Source organism: Chelonia mydas, chromosome 9, assembly GCF_015237465.2.
Source record: "Chelonia mydas isolate rCheMyd1 chromosome 9, rCheMyd1.pri.v2, whole genome shotgun sequence".
NCBI lineage: Eukaryota > Metazoa > Chordata > Testudines > Cheloniidae > Chelonia > Chelonia mydas.
Genome location: NC_057855.1, coordinates 19320789 through 19337906, shown reverse-complemented (window position 1 = coordinate 19337906; position 17118 = coordinate 19320789). Strand labels below are relative to the sequence as shown.

Here is a 17118-nt window from a genome sequence, read left to right as displayed (position 1 = left end):
AACTGTAGTTTTAAATAAAAGTTCTCCTTAGTCAAAGAGAAATAAAAAATTATTTCTGTGTGTGGTCATGTTCAAGAATGTAAGTAAATATCACAGGGAAAGTAACAGCAAACATTATAGTTGTGGTCCCTGTACTCTACAACAAATAGGACCTAAATTCTGGGGCTTTTTTTTCCTGGATTTTGGGGCAATGTGTAGCTGCTTCATTTACATATGAAAAACACAATCAACCAGCACAGTAGCCTTTGTGTTGTTTATTTTGATGTTAAAGTCACAGTTTATTTATGCTGCCTCTACATTTTTAGTTTTCAATATGCCAGAAAATTTCTACACTGGCCTTCAATAACTGCATTGTAGACAATGTCAGGGGCCAATCTGGAGGTTTTGGCTGCTAAGTAGTGGATAGTTGGAGGGTGGGGGAAGTGGGAGGTAGCTTGTGATTGTGGGATAAAGCACTTTAGCAGGACTTTCTGCTAAAATAATCAATGACAGTTAATTGTCACCTGAAGATTTCAGGCTTTACTCACTAAGAGTATTAGGGCAGTGTAAGAGATAGACCTCTATAGAGATTAGAATACCTTTATTAATAATAATTAATAATTCATTCTTATAATATTAGTTTATTACAATTTGCCTGCTCTGTTAACTGAATATTAAAAGGTACTTACAATTATTGTTATTCCCATCGTGCTTGGAAAATGCAATACCACCTGCTTATATTTTGGTTACGTCTGTTATTAAGCGAAATGTAAGGCTAATTCCAGGAGGCTTCCGCTTCCTGTCAGCTAGTGACAGGCTCCCCAAATGTCAAAAATGATACCACTCTTGGCCATCAAACATCCAAACATCTTTTATACAAGCTCTGACATGCAACTTTTATAACTTATATATTGCTTAACTATTTATACTATTTTCTTTTATGCTATATTTTCAATTTGTGTTTGTATCTAACTGGTAGTTATTGTTAAGTGTTTACATCGAATATTTGATGAGAGACTAATTGCCAATGTACTGAACATGGGCCCATTGTAAATCTAGGATATACAGGGTCCAAAAGAAACAGCCACACATGCTTGTTTCAGAGAACAAGACACCAGCATAACACACTGATAAGACAATCTCAAGAGAACAAACTTGGTAAGATATGTTTTAGAAAGAGGCCGGACTTAAAAAGAATGTAAGGATATTCCTGTCCAGGAGCAAAACTTAGGGATCCTTACTAGGAGCCCTAAAATCATAAAAGCGGGTTTTTCTTTATGCCCCTTTGCAAGTATAAACCTCCGGATTAATTCTGCTAAAGAATTTGCTCACGGAAAGTAATTTATTTCATTTTCACTCTAAAGCCCTCAACGTTTAAGAAAAACATGAAAGGTTGGAAAATATTTGGTAGAAGACCTTTCTTACCTCTAAATTCATGTTTTGGGTTAAAAGTGAAAACCTTGGTTTTGACTTAAAGACTGAGATGACAAGCATTGAGAGATATGCATTTGCAAATATGTTATAAAAATACAAAGCTTCCAATATAATAAACTCCTAATACCATTGCCATATACATGGTAACATGGTATATGTATTAACATGGAGTTCAACGACCTTTCTACAACTGGTTACTAATACAAGCAAACATTTGAGTGTACCATTTTTATATTAATTGGGGCATTAATTAATGAGTATTCTAATGAAACTTGGCTTTATTAATTAACTTCATTAAGACTGAATTCAGATCTTTATCATATCCTACAAAGACACAGTACATTTTGCACAGGGATTTTCAGTACTTGGTTAATTCTGTTGAGCAGTGTCTCACTCCTTGAGTAGGATTTCAACTGGATGAGTGCAGGAGGAGTGCTCACTGGAGAGTGAGGTGCTACTCAGTCTGAGTAAGAATCTGGCCTAATGAGAGGAGTCGCAGAACATGATACTACTCAGCCTGATTAAAGGCAGCAGAATTAAGCTAGTAGAATGTTCAGCTAAGGAAGACGATGCTGCACATGTGTTGAACCGTGAAAAGTGAGTGGCTGCAGAGTCCTTGCTCAAGCTCTTGTACACCTCACATAATGTACAGGAGTCCACTCTCAATCCCTGTGTCCTTTATAAGGTAAACAAATAGGAGCCATCTCTGAGGCACCTTCTGCGGGTTACAGCTGTGGATGCTGATTTCTCACAGCTTGAACTGCTTCTTCATGAATTATTACCTCAGTGCTTAGATAAAACCCTGCACATCTATGTTCATCATTGGTGTTTGTTGAAACTTAGGTAGCTCAACTAACACACTGAGCTGTCTGAAAAGAGCTTACCGAGAAAAAAACCCAAGGAGGTGAGAATAAGCACTATGGAACCTCACACCACTTCTAATATTCAACGTGTCCACATTACATATGGAATAGGCCAAATGGATCAGGAATCAGTATGTCATGCTACTGCAACCGTACGAAACAATGCAGTGTGATCCACTTATTTGCACAGCAAGCCATCATTAGCAGTTTAGAGAAAACGTGATCACTCTCTTTGAATGATAAGACAAAATAAAATGAAATAGTCTCTAGAACGGTGGTTCTCAACCAGGGTAAGCGTATCCCTGGGGGTACGCAGGCGGGACATCAACTCTTCTAGATATTTGCCTAGTTTTACAACAGGCTACATAAAAAGTACTAACCAACTCAGTAAAAGTAAAAATTCATACTGACAATGACATGTTTATACTGCTCTATATACTGTACATGGAAATGTAAGTATAATATTTATATTCCAACTGATTTATGTTCTAATTATACAGTAAAATGAGAAAGTAAGCAATTTTTCAATAATAGTGTGCTGTGACACTTTTGTGTTTGTATGTCTGATTTTGAAAGCAAGTAGATTTTAAGTGAACTGGAACTTGGGAGTAGGCAGGACAAATCAGACTTCTGAAAGGGGTGCAGTAGCCTGGAAAGGTTGAGAGCCACTTCTCTAGAAGGAGGCAGATGTGTAGTTGCTCCCAGAAAGATGCATCTGATGCGGAGCCCCGGAGCACAAGGGCTTCAAATGTGGCGGCCTTTACATAAGCCATTCAAAAGATGGGTCAATTCTTATTCTCTCCTACTCTCCTCTGTAGCCATGTACGGTCTAGTCACATTTCAGCTCAGGAAAAATGAAAAAGTATCACCATCACCAATCTCAGCATAGATTGTCTCAACAGATTCAGACGGAAATTACCTTGAACTGCAACATGTTGTTGTCATGATATTTCACTTCCAAGCGAAGTGTGTTGATAGCGGGAGAACGATCCCGATAGCGGTCAGGGATACTAAGATTTCTGGAGAGGTCAGCTGTAAGACCCGAAGTGGTGTTTTGAATGTTACTGACAGAATAGCCATAATTACTTGGGTAGTAACATGATGGCACAAGGGAGTTAGAGGCAACCTGAAAAACATATTGCAGATTAGAAAACAGTACATGAGATCATTCATTTTAATAACAGTAAAAGACATGTCCAGAAAAATCCTAGTTTTAACAGGTAACTCATTACATGAGCAACTGCTTGGAAAGGTGACTGCAACAATGCTGAACAGTGTGAAAACGAACCCTAACAAAGATCACAATGATTTATGCAATTAAGATCAGAGAAAACTTCCTGTCATTACAGTGGAGTCCGTTGGAGGAGGACATCCCATTACAATTACACAGATATACAGCATTTGAGTTGACAATTTCAATGCAGAGAATTTAAGTAAGTTTAGAAATATGAAGAAAAGAACTTCCTGGGATTTAGTTATGATTCATCATCACTTATTTACATTTAAAAAACATCAGAGCTTGATAACTTTATCTTTCCTTTTCTTAAGTGTATTTTAATAGAAGCATCTCTCTATAATAAAATGATATTTTATTAGCAGTGGCAAGGAATGCTGCATTTAATGCAGTTGCTTAGCAGTCACTATTCTAAATCCACCTGTCAAATTCCTTGTCTTTTTCTGATACTTTCATTTTCAGAGTGAGATTTTTTTCTTGTTTGTGTATGCCCAGAGGGTTTTTCTCTGTCTGAAAGCTTTTGATAAGCAAGCCCACCTTTTACTGAATACACGGACGGGGGGAAAAATACACTTTTTCTCACCATTAAAAAGAAAAATTATGACAACAAGAAAAACTCTTGCAACTTCCTCTGAACAGGTGTACAATCAAACATTGTTTGAGAGGTGAAATCAAGCATGCATCAAGAAGCACTAAATGACAAGAAGTGCCTTTTCTTCTTCAGGAGGAAATGGCTGAGAATTCACCTATTTCCTTACTAATTTCATTGACTGAGCATACCAACAAGATCTTTTCACTGAGGACTCAATCTTACTTCCATTAGAATCTACTGAAATCTTTGCCTGGCACACAGATTACCATTGTCCTCCTTATCCTAACCAACCTTGGAATCAAACAACTAAAGAGAAGGATGGGAAAGAGAGAAAAATAGAATAGAGATGAAGTGACATTGAGAAGGTACTAAGTGTAGAAACCTTAGGTTCACATCTTAGGAGTTACTCAAGACAGAGCTTTGGGGCTGCTGATGTCAGCCGATTTCCTCTTTTCGTTTGGTCTTTTCAGATGAGGAAAAAGAGAGCCCAATGGCAAAATGGCAAAAGCCTGAGTCCCAATAGTGGTGGTGATGGTTAAAGTGGTAAGGATGATTAATTCTGCCTTCCATGCATAAGCAAGCTGCCAAGTGATCCCCTGAGAGGCAATGTCCCAAAATAGGTGGCAACCTTGATCCATAGAGGCAGACTTATTTTCATCACTCAAACATTTTGTTGCGTTGCTAAAACAGTTCTGCAAGTTCATCAAATACTTAAAAACCTTAGTCAGCAACTCTTTTAGTTTAGATAAATTAAGTTAGTGTCATTAAAGCAGTGTCCTTATTCTTGCTTCACACAAATCATTTCTGCTTACCTGCCAGATACAGCCACGAGCAGTACAATTTTCTTCTGATGCACCTGAGTCAGGATAACAGTTAAATTTTTCATTGTCTTCAACCAATGACTCCTGTGAGGACCAGTCCACTGAGTAGGGTTTCCCCAATTCAAGCTGAAGGCCAGTAATATGCAGGAGCTTTGAACGGAAACAAAAAACAACAAATCTACCTGAGGCCGTTGCATTTTTCAGCTCTCGCACTATCTGTGACTTATTTTAACATGGCACTGATTTTGAATTCCAATCTATGGGCTTCCCAGGGACCCTGTAACGATCAGGATCCTGCTCTTATTTTTAAAAGCTTGGAGTCCGTTCTGATTTCACCTGTGCACAGGAATTTCTGCTTTCCCATCCCAGGAATGAGAGCACAGCTAAATACGATAGATTTTTTGGTATGTTTCAGGCGCAAGGCCGAAAGGCAAGAGACTTAATAAAGGATACAGTTTTGTAGAAAGCCTTGGGAAGAGGCTGCAGGTGGGGATAACCTTGCATTTTTCCATCAGAAGAGTGGCAACCCTAAAAGCAGCTACAGGAGTTACGTTTATATTTGAAAGGCAGTTCAGAGGAACATGTCTTGAAGGTCACCATGATACCCGGATTTGTTTCAACTGCATTTAGGAGTGCTTGACTCAATTATTATTTATAGTTAATACTGACTTCCCCATAATTATACATATGACCGAGTCACAGGGGAGATTTGTTAGTCCTGGGAAATCTTTTTATTATTTTATGAGACAATAAGCAACGTGTTGGATATTTCACAAAAACATGCAGGGTCATGTTTGATTACATTTTGTGTTATTTACTAAACATCATACAACAATTCCAGGTTGTTTGATTTCTCAATGCAAATATTTCATTAGTGGTACATTTTTGAATTTATTCAAAAATATAGGACTTAATATTGCAACTGAGATCTGATTCAATGCCAAGTTTAAGGAAGAAAGGTTATATTATTCGGCAGATGGCTTAATACCCTTGAATTAGCTGCTTACCTCTTTTGTAGCATCATAGTTGACATTATGGAGAGATGGAACTGTCACGCCATTTTGTTTTACTGTAACAGCTAAAGGTCCTCTGACAACTCCCAAGATTTTAATTTCACCAAATTTTAAATTGTTTGGGTCAGTGTATCCATTGTTCAAAACCTTAATCTCTAAAACACTCTGAAAAGACAACAAAATATATTAGATTCATGTTGTCTCAACTAGCCATCACATTGATTATGACATCTAAACGTGTCTTGTAGTATGATCATTTATCCCTGATTATCAGACTAAAAATCATGCAGTTCCTTCTTTCCAGACCCACTTATGTGTTTCTTATGTTGGATGGCTATGCAACAGGTACCTACCTGTATGTAACACACATATGCATCAAAATGAAGCTTCTCCGCATAGGACTAAATATTAAGCGGAAAAGCAGAAGGAGCATTTTCCTCTTCCCCTCTTTACATGCACAGAGGGCAGCCACAACCGCAGTCCTCCCTTAAGTGTACACTGCTCCTTGCTAGGGATCCCTATTGAAAAACCAACCCCAAAGCAGCATGGAAGCAGCAGGGCCTTGGGCTCTCCTTTCCTCCTCACCCACCAGATGGAGAAAGAAACACTTGGTGCACCCTTGTGAGAAGTGGAGCAGTAAATGCATTCTCTGCTGCACGTGCAGAGCACCAGGAGGCATTGCTGCTCCAGCTGGGTCAGATTGCACGCACGCCACTAAGGAGATTATCGGAGAGCTAGAGGTTTAATCTCTAGCTTGGGTAGACGTATCCACCCTGCTCTGCTCTGATTGAGCTATTGTGTGAAAAGCGGCAGCGTAGTTGCTGCTGCGACTGCATGGGCAGCAGGACAGGTTAGCTATCCCAAGTACAGTCCTGAATCAAACCTAGGTCCATACTCGGGGCAGCTAGCCCCTCCCTCAGCCTATGCAGCTGCAGCTAAGACAGCTATTTAGAGTGTATTAACACCATCAGAGCTAGCATAGGGGTGTCTACCCAAGCTGGAAACTACTCCTCCAGCTCCAGTATACACATGCTTTTAGTACAATCTGTAATAAGGCAGCCTAACTTCAATACCTGTGAAGATGAAATCATACCAAACCAACCTAATTTCATTTTTGATGGAATTGCTGACCTAGTGGATGGAGAGAAGCAGTAGAAGTAATATAGCCTGATTTTAATAAGGCTTTTGACACAGTCCCCCATGACATTCTCTCCAGCAAGCTAGGGGAATACGGTCTAGCTGAAACACTAATGTGGGTGTAAAACTTGTTGCAAGACCATATTCAAAGAATAGTCATCAGTGGTTTGCTGTTGAACTGGGAGAATGTATCTAGTGGGTTCCTGCACAGGACCAGTGCTATTCAACATTTTCATTAATGACATGGATAATGTAGTGGAGAGTATGCTTATGAAATTTGCAGATGACACCAGTCTTGTAGGGGTTGAAAGTATTTTTGATGACAGGACTGGGATTCAAGGTGACCTTGACAACTTGGACAGTTGGTCTGAATTCAACAGGATGAAATTCAGTGAAGACAAGTGCAAAGTACTATACTTAGGAAGGGGGAAAAAACACAGAAGGTGATTGTACCGCTCTCCATGGCACTGGTGAGGCCTCAACTGTGTACGGTTTCTGGTGCCACATTTTAAGAAGTGGACAAATTGGAGGGAGTCCAGAGGAAAGCAGCAAAAACGATAAAAGGTTTAGAAAACCTGACCTATGAGGAAAGGTTAAAAAAGCCTCACTTAGTTAATCTTGAGAAAAGATGATGGAAGGGGAGCCTGATAACAGTCTTCAAATATGTTAAAGGCTCTTATAAAGAGGACAGTGATCAATTGTTCTCCATGTCCACTGAAAGTAGGACAAGAAGTAATGAGCTTAATCTGCAGCAAGAGAGAGGTTAGGTAGATATTAGGAAAATAATTCTAATATAAGTACTGGAATAGGCTTCCAAAGGAGGTTGTGGAATCCCCATTTGTGGAGGTTTTTAAGAACAGGTTAGACAAACACCTGTCAGGGATGCTTTAGGTATATTTGGTCCTGCCTCATCACAGGAGGCTGGACTGGATGACCTCTCAAAGTTCCTTCCAGCCCTACATTTCTATGATATAATTAACATGCAGGAATCTTGCAATGAATGGTATGGATACAATGGGAAACAGTTGAATGGGGGGAAAAGAGTGATTGTAGATATAAGTTTAAATAAAACTATTGAGTCTTGAAAAATTTTCATTGGGAAGTTAAAAAAAAGAACTTAAAAATGACAAAATATATATAAATACATGCCTGGTTTGCGGCAAATGTTGCGAAGAAATAATAACCATTTTCATATGTGTCTATAAAAGAAGGAAAAAATCAGTAGAATGAAATCTATTCTACTACCAAAAAAAGATAAAATAACATTAATGCAGCTAAACTTTTACAAAACCAATACCTGTCCCTAATTTTTCTTTCCTGTTTTCAGTTTAAACGGTACAATCAAACGATCACATAACACCTGTCTGTTCTCCTATTTCTATAAATAACACAGTTAAATTAGTGTACAAATTTGTTCCAAGTTTGAACTATTGGATTTCAGTGGACAGACCTAGAATTCTGCACTAATTTTCAAAATAAACTTGTTTGCAGATTTTTAAATAAGGAAATAATTACGTCTAACTGCCCTTAGGGATTTTGGGCAATTAATTATTTCAAATTAAATTAAAGGACCCTCATGGTAATGTACGAATCTAGGAAATAACTCAAGAGGTGGGTGGATAGCTCCTTGCACTCACCTGCCTTAGGCATCTCTGCAGGGCTGGGTACAAACTAGCCCTAGGTTTATATACCAAATCTAAGCAACATACTCCTGGCCTTGCACCCCCATCCATGAAGAGTTGGTACTCGGGGTAATGCAAAGAGTAGAAAGGAAATGTGGCTGGAGCACACTGTTCTCTGATCATTTGGGGCCAGCAAATAGCCTGGAGGCTGTTCCAACTGGTGAACGTTAGGAACATCCACAAATCAGCCTCTGGAAGCAGGGAGCAGAAAGCCACATATACTCGCACCTTCAGACACCTCTGAAGAGATGGCCCCTAATATGTCAAACATCTTAGTTTAAAAAATTTTAACTGTTGAAATCAGTTGGTCCTGATCCTGTTTCACCTGTATGCTGTCACTTGCAGGAGTGGAGCCCATCTTTGATATTGTGATATCAAAAGTGATCACACTTACCAATGCTTACTCCATCATCCCAGTAAAGCTGACCTTGAGCGACCTCGTTATCATCCAAAGCAACAGTAAGTCCCATTAAGTTTTGTCGGCTACAAAATAAAAAGGAAGCCAGAAAGCACATTAATTTTCCTCCTTTCATTGGAGTCACAGCTGTACATATTGTGACAACTGGAAGTTGACTTCTGGATTCCCTGACACACACTCACAAATATATGAACTTGATTCTCAGTATTAATATACTTTTCCATTACATCATCAGACTGAGCAGGGACTGTGTACTTAAAAAGAAATTGCAATATTATTCTTATTTAGGACTAATTCTTGTCAATTCCTGCTCATCTGAGTAATCTTATACACATGAGTAAAGTCAATGGGCTACTCATGAATATCAGCATTATTCACTCAAGGGATGCGGGATCATGGCCATAATTTCCAAGCTCAGAGTTATGGGGAAAGACAATAAAGAACAAACAAACAAACTGGAAGCTCATGCAGCCTTTGTTCTGTATGCACAACTCCCTAAAACATGGTTGGAAGCAGGGGAGTGCCAAGTGTGTCCTTTAAAAACACAAATATGTTTTTCTTACTGTATTATTGCTAATAAGGGTCCTACAAAGGATAAAAATCTCATCCATTTCACTGAGGTTTCAAAAGCTGAGTAAATAAATATCACTCACTTTCCAAGCTACAAATTAACAGATCAGTTCGAATTCCCATCTAGACATTAGTTAAATATTGGGTAAAATACTAGCATATTGTTTTTCAAAAATTACTGTAAAATTGTTTTAAAGGAAACACTCCAATTTACTTCATTTACCTTTGATTGGTATTAAGACCAGGTTCTTGCCAGGGGATGATGTAACCACCCCGGATATGAAGATTGATATGCTCAAGAGGTGCTGGCAATGTCTGCAATTGTCCCCTTACTCCAAGATATTTTCCCTGTAAAGGAAGATTTTGTTGAGAAGGAAGGCATACAAATTGTGTTGAATGCTTACAAATGTACAATACAGCTTTCCTCTGCCTGGGAAGTCAAGGAGTGATGCACATACACATCATTTTACACAATTAACTCACAGAAACACTAACGGAAATCCGTAAATATGGCCATTTCCAAATCCATCTGTGATGCAATGTTAATAAACTGTGCTGTAGCTTTAAGTAAAGATTTGATTCATGTGCTATATCATAAGAAGCACTGTACTTTGGCTTTTGCTTTCTGTTGGTTTTTTGTTGTTGTTGTTGTTGTTTTCAACTTTTCTGGTGCTTTAACTGCAAAATATCGACACTTCAGAGGTGAGGTTCCTCAGCCACAGGACAAAGAGGAGGTATACCAGGTGCACGAGCTAGCTGTTATCATGCAGTGTGCATACATGCACACATATCTCATACAATGCTAGTTAATTAGGCAAAGTAATGAAGAAACTCAAAATAAAATGATGTGTTATCCAAGGGGAACCAGACAGTCACTCTGAAACACCTTTGCTTTTCTGGCATTTCTGGCATTTCCACATATTCAGCAGTTCCATTTTAAAATGGTGACAGCAGAACTGTCCAAACAAAATATTATTGAATGAATCAAAGTTTTCTGTTAAAAATGGCAACTATTGACAAATAATATCCTGACCAGTCCTAGCTGCTCACAATTATTTGACCCTTTCCTAAGTTTTGGGTGCTCGATTAGAGTTTAGTATCTTTTAAAATAACTGGAATATAATATTAGGGCCTGACCACGCAAGCTGCTGAGTGTAGTCTGAGAGGCACTCACGTCAATGGGAATTAAAGGTGTACAGTATCTCTAAGGATGTGCTCAGCACCTTCTAGGATCCAATTCTTTCAAAAGGTCCATTGTACAAAGAACACTCTTAATTAAGTTGCTTACCGTGTAATAATCATACCAGCGTGCATTGGGTATATAAGCATTCACTTCTGTAGCTCCCTGAAATGTGAAAGCATACTTATAATAAGAATTAAAACTTAAATCAATGTTTATATAAACTCCCTTTGAAATGTTCATTCCATAAAGAACATAAATGTTGAAATGCTTACTTGATCCAATACAGGGCTAATCAGCAGTGCTGGGCCCCACAAAAACTGTTTGTATATCTCCCACGTTTTTTTGTCTTCCACAAACCTAAAAGAATAGAAACATTGTTAATCACGGCTTAATCTTTTCAGTCTTATTTTTAATTCTGGGCACACGGTCAGGTTACTATCGCCAATCAATTCTACTTGCCAGGAGGCCCCCATACAGAAGTGAAACACCATTTTTCTAGGTGGTTAAAGTTACTGATGTGCCATTGTAAGAGCATCATTAGCTGGATAAGCTCCCTTTTTTCAGCTCATGCCATCTAGACTGCACTTCCCTACAGGAAGGGACAGATTGTCTGCTACTGTACCCCCAATTAGTCAGAGGTGGGGAAGGGCTAGTCAGAACAGAGAAGGACAAAGGGCTATGGAAAGGAGCGTACTCATAGTGTCATACAGGTCATAGGGAAAAAACATGAGTGAGGTTTATGACTGGGCAAAGACTGAACTCCTGCTTCATAACGATTCAGTTATTCTGTATCAACGTTGCTTTCAAGCGCTTAATACTTACTCGTGGAGCATAGGACGAGCTACAGTGCTACCAAGAACATGGGCTTCGTGCATTAAAGTGTAGAGATAAGGTAACAGTGTGTATCTTGTATTGAGTATGTCCCTGGAAATATTTTGAAATTTTTCATCAAAGGAAACAGGATCTTGCCTCTAAAAATAAAGATAAAACAGGGTTACTCTTTGTATTGTAAAATCTCTCTTGTACCCATCTTCCTGTCAAAGGGAAATGCATGTGGGCATCCAATAGCAGAATTTGGCTTTATTGACTAAAGTTCAAACCAAAAGTTTTAGACAGAAACCAGCACATTTAGAGAACTCCAATAAACTGAGTAAAGTAAAGCATGCATCTTTGTGAGTCCAAATCAAATCCAAATAAAACTGGTTATAGCTGAAGTCTGCTCTGCTGGCTTCCTGGGAAATGAAGTCAGCTCCCTTCCAGACAGCCAAACGGCAGGCATGATACTGTGGTAATGGATACTGAGAGGTAGGTTCTGATCCAAGCCCCAGTGAAGTCAATGGGATTGTTTCCATTGATTTCCATGGATGCTCAATCAGGACCTAGTTTAGGGTGAATCATCCTTTCCTTATTACAGAGCACTCCCTTGGAAAGGAACTGTAGCTAACGGTATTTGAATTGACTAATCTCAGTGGCATATAATTTACAGAGAACCGTCAACTCACCATAGTTCCTATCACATTATGATTTCTAGAATAGGTGTAAAATGATCCAAGCTGCATCCAGCGGGCACACATTTCATACGTTGTATCATTGAAGAAGCCACAGATATCTGCTCCAATCTAAAAGCATTTAAAAGGTAATTAGAACTTAATACTGTAGATGACTAGAATGGTATTAAATTCCTATTCTAAATGTTTTTAACTAATAGCTTAACTTACATAGGAAATTCCAAAGAGGCCAAACTCCATTATACCTGCCAAAAAATCCAGAAATAAATAAGACAAACTTTTCGGTTGCATCTTTCTCTGTCAAGCCAAATAAGGAGGGATTCTTAGAAGGGGAGGTGGGGCCAGATGGGATTCCCTACAGACAAGGATACTGTCTTGGTCCCACTTCCCCATGATACAAAACTGTAAAATGGCACAATTCCACTTGCTTGCTGTGATATCATCCAAATTTACACGACAACTGAAAATTGTTTTTCTTGGTAGTTTACATGACAACACAACATAAACCTCAGCCTAAGCCCTTATAGCTTGAATGTTTCTAGGGTTTTCCTTATGGGTCTGAGCCCTCTTTGTTTCTAAATCCAGACACCTGAGAAAGCGCCATAGGTTGGAGCTTACACCCATACACTGAAGCTAATTAGACACTTGATACAACTTTGCAGTGATTCAGCAAAAATACCATTGCCTCTTATGCATGGTTCAATTACCCGGTGTCTGGATGACTCAATAAAAAGAGTTCTGCATCCCTATTCAAGCTCCAAGGATTTGTCCCTCTCTTACTGAAACCCTCTCATCTCCCAGGACAAAACCACCTCGCAGTTTTCCCATATCTGTTAGCATCTGGAGACTAGCCGGTGTCCAATGGTTATGCAGTGGTTTTCCAAATGTTGCTTTTGTACTATACGGCATAGAACCGTGTGCTGTATGTCACAGGAAATGTGATTTCCTGTAGTTCTGTGTAAGCTCATGCAGTTGATCTTAATTAATCACCTCTCTGAGTGCCCTATGATCTTTTGGTCACACTAATTTGGAGATTCTTCATATTTCAGCTCCTTACGTTCTACCTTCATTACTGTGTTTTTGAATACATGTAGCATCAACTGAACAGCCAGTCTTAGCTGTCTTAGTCTATCTGACAAAGAGATGTTTACTTTTGTTTAAAACAATAGCTCAGGTTGGATACAACTTAACATGTTTCAAGGTTGCTCAGATGTTACTTATTCACCAATAAGGAGAGTTGTTCTACACTGGGCAATCCTAAGAAGTTCATTCAGGCTTCAGGGCTACTCCCTATATCGAAAATAGTGATAACATCAGAAATAGCTCGAAAAACAAATTAACTCTAAGTGCAGCAATTGTGCTTCAGCAGACATTTTTCCTCTGTGATGATTTGAAGCTTGAGGGCCATTAAAAGAAGTTACTCCTCATACCAATAATAGATTTTTCAAGTTGGTCCCATCTTGCATAGTTATCTCCAAGCCAGTGACCTGCCCATTGTCCACTAGAGGGATATGTTGATCGGGTGATAACAATTCCACGTTCCCCTGTGGCATTGCGTACAGCACTGATATCAAAAAGACAAACATAAGCACATTAGATGCCGCAATCATAGGAAAAATCCCTTCTGTAAAATACCTAATTAGGAGACATCAAATGGAGAGACCACATTTCTGTGGAAAACGTAGTTCTTAGCTTCTGAGGCCTTGATCCTACCACCAGGTATGCACATGTTTAAATTTACTGTCAGTAGTTCTATAGAGTTAAGAAGAATTAGTTGCAAAAGTCAAGTTACTTATGTGCATAAATGTTTACAGGATGAGGACCTAGATCAGAACTACTTGCCAGTGGGGAAAGAGTTGGGGCTGCTGCCTTTGCAGTCAGCATCAGCGTTCTCCAGAACAAACCTGTGAAGTGCTCAGCCCCTCTCAGGATGAAGCACTGGGAGCACAAGGATACAGATTGTTCTGGGACTGAGTGGGAGAAGGGGCATAATTTCTTGCACACCTACACTCTGGCCCTTAATATTTTTCACACTAGACTAACATTTTATAAATGCTGTATTGTGGTTATATTACATACTACACAGTGAACTAACAACAGTGCTAATCGCTTGCACTTCTGTAGTATTTTTTATTTGAAGTTCTCAAAGAGCTTTGCAAGTTAAAGTTATACAAATTTCAAAAGTTTCATACTTTGGTATGGATTACCATTCTCTCTTCCAAGCACATAAACAGGAGAGGCAATTTAATTGTTACAGACCTGCTATATCACTGGCGTGCAAAAAGAAACTCAATGGTCATCTTTTACCCTGGTAAATAAAGCTGTATTTGCTGGGAGCACATTTCAGATATCTAAGGTAGCGGTATTAGAAAATGGCAACCAGCTTTTTGGACCTGATCCAAAGCCCATGGAAGTCAACAAACTATTAATGATGGAATTGCAGATCATCAAGGGTGAGGCTCAATTAGGCCACTGAAGCTACTTCCATTGATATCAATGGAAATACTCAGGGTTTACACCTCAGTAATTGAGACCACCACCTGGCTGCAAAGACACTAGTTTTTTGAGAATGAAAAAGTGAAAATGACTTACTAGTAGGTAGGTTTTGCCTGTGACCATCCATATAGACTATGTACATCATAGTGCCTGACAGGGGTCCCATCTGGCAGGAACTGTTGACTTTCCATGCACAAGGTCACAAGATCCAGCCCTTTTTCCTTTTCTGCCAAAGCTAACAAGGAGGAGATTAAAAGTCAAACCATTAAACATAGTGCCAACAAGAAACCAGGTAAGTCACTCACTCTTTAAACCTCCATTTTTTCTTTACTACTGCCTTCTTTCAACTACCTGTGTCCTGATATATTTTGGCAAGAACATTTAGGGCCATGTCTTCCCAGCAATTTTGCAACAGTAGTTGCTCAAATAGAATGATGGCAGGATGGATCCCTTGATGGTGTCACTCCAATTTTTTGAGAAGTTGTCTCCAAATACTATCTACGTCCAACACTCTTGTGTACTAATTCACGGTCACAATATTATTACAATCTGGATATGAGCGTGTACCAACTACCATTCTCCTCACTACAAAAGTACCATTTTAGTATGTGGAATCAGGACCTTAGTTTGCATGTTCTCCTTAGATTTTTAACTACACCCCCAAAGTATATCATAGGAAGTAATCTTAAATAAAATATTATTAGTGATGCTTACAATCTTTTCCTTGAAGCATGGATTTTAATATGAAAAAATAAATTAATGCTGAATATTTTATGCAAGGTTGGACCAAATAAACTCTCTTCTTTTGGCCCACAGAGAATCATTAATAATAAAGGATCCAGTTTACAAATCTTTTCTGCTGGGTGACACAGGGTATGATTTAATAACAATGTATGTGATAATAAGAGTGCAAACTACAGACAAGATTCCTTACCTGGCATATAAGGGGGGTGGTTTAGAAGTGGTTCTCTGCAGCCATTAACTGCTCCATTAATAAAGCTTGCTGGTTCATTCATGTCCTAATATATAGATATATATATATATATATAAGTTTTTAAGAAAAGAACACAAATATTCAGTAACTTTGTCCTGAACCAATGTCAACTCAGATATTCAATGACCTAAAGTTTCCTAAATCTGCCAGTTTGAATTCTAAGGGAAAAATATGCCTGCTTACAAACAAGGAAGGAAATATACACACAAATTGAATACAAATGGAAAATTCATCAGAACCCTTCTGCTGACAAGTGCTGTGCTGTTACAAATGTTATTTCTTTTCCCCACTAGCTGTTGGCCTCCCCGAGTTCTGACTGAATTAATTAGGGTGCTCCCCCAAACTTCCATTTTATTTCCATACACTAAAGGCCCCTACTTCTCAGGCTCCTGGCTGAGAAGCTATGGACGTGGCTGCATAACTCCCTGGGGAGAACATCTGTGACATTTCTGAATCGGCATGGGGAAGAGAGAAGCTCACTACACAGGGCAGAGGGGTGCACTCTTTAAGCCTAGAAGCTGCACGTGTTCCATGTTTCTCACACAGCTCCAATTCTATTATCCATATGCACGCTGAGTAGCGCCATATGCCCATTGAAATGTCCCCACAGATCACTGCAATCTGAACTCTATCCTTGTATTCACCAGTCAAGCATTTTACTACTCAACAGGCTCCACTTTGCATATTTTACTCGATCCATCCAAAATGCTCCCCCGTCATTCGTTTTATACGCGCTAACACACAGACATTTCTGCTGGATTCAGAAACACAGAATAGACCACCAATAGATTTTTTAGCCGCTTGTCAAAGTACAGTATAATGATATTGATGGTGTTTATCCTAATTGCCATATCATTATTGTACTGCATTAATAAGCTCAGAAATCTCTGGGTTGACATATTTCTTTAGGAGATGGATACAGGGTAACATTTTCTATAAATGAAAGCCAGACATATTGTAATCTCTTGAAGTTGTGATTTTCAAAGGAGTCTAGGGAATTTAGACATATCTTCCAATAAAACTAGTGTGTGTCATAATCCCCTAGACAGCTTTGAAACTCAACCCCAAAATTTCATAAATTTATGTTTTAGCCCTTTACATAAAACAAACTGCAGGAACACAGAGTTTTCTTAACAGCAGGTTTTCCCTCATGGTAATAATACATTAATCCAGTTATTTTACATTGGGTGGCTA

General features: G+C 38.8%; 1 protein-coding gene across 1 annotated transcript in view; it reads right to left on the bottom strand.

Moving 5' to 3' along the window:
- Window positions 1-17118, bottom strand: part of SI (sucrase-isomaltase) — a 205953-nt gene that overhangs the window by 36672 nt on the left and 152163 nt on the right. The window contains exons 82-95 of the mRNA XM_043522682.1: window positions 15865-15949; window positions 15027-15165; window positions 13865-13998; window positions 12645-12679; window positions 12429-12545; window positions 11749-11897; window positions 11199-11283; window positions 11032-11088; window positions 9967-10091; window positions 9150-9238; window positions 8223-8272; window positions 5931-6101; window positions 4915-5073; window positions 3196-3402 (exon numbers count right to left, since the gene is read on the bottom strand). Of these exons, the coding sequence (XP_043378617.1) occupies window positions 3196-3402; window positions 4915-5073; window positions 5931-6101; window positions 8223-8272; window positions 9150-9238; window positions 9967-10091; window positions 11032-11088; window positions 11199-11283; window positions 11749-11897; window positions 12429-12545; window positions 12645-12679; window positions 13865-13998; window positions 15027-15165; window positions 15865-15949 (1602 nt within the window). The remainder of the gene's footprint in view (window positions 1-3195; window positions 3403-4914; window positions 5074-5930; window positions 6102-8222; window positions 8273-9149; window positions 9239-9966; window positions 10092-11031; window positions 11089-11198; window positions 11284-11748; window positions 11898-12428; window positions 12546-12644; window positions 12680-13864; window positions 13999-15026; window positions 15166-15864; window positions 15950-17118) is intronic.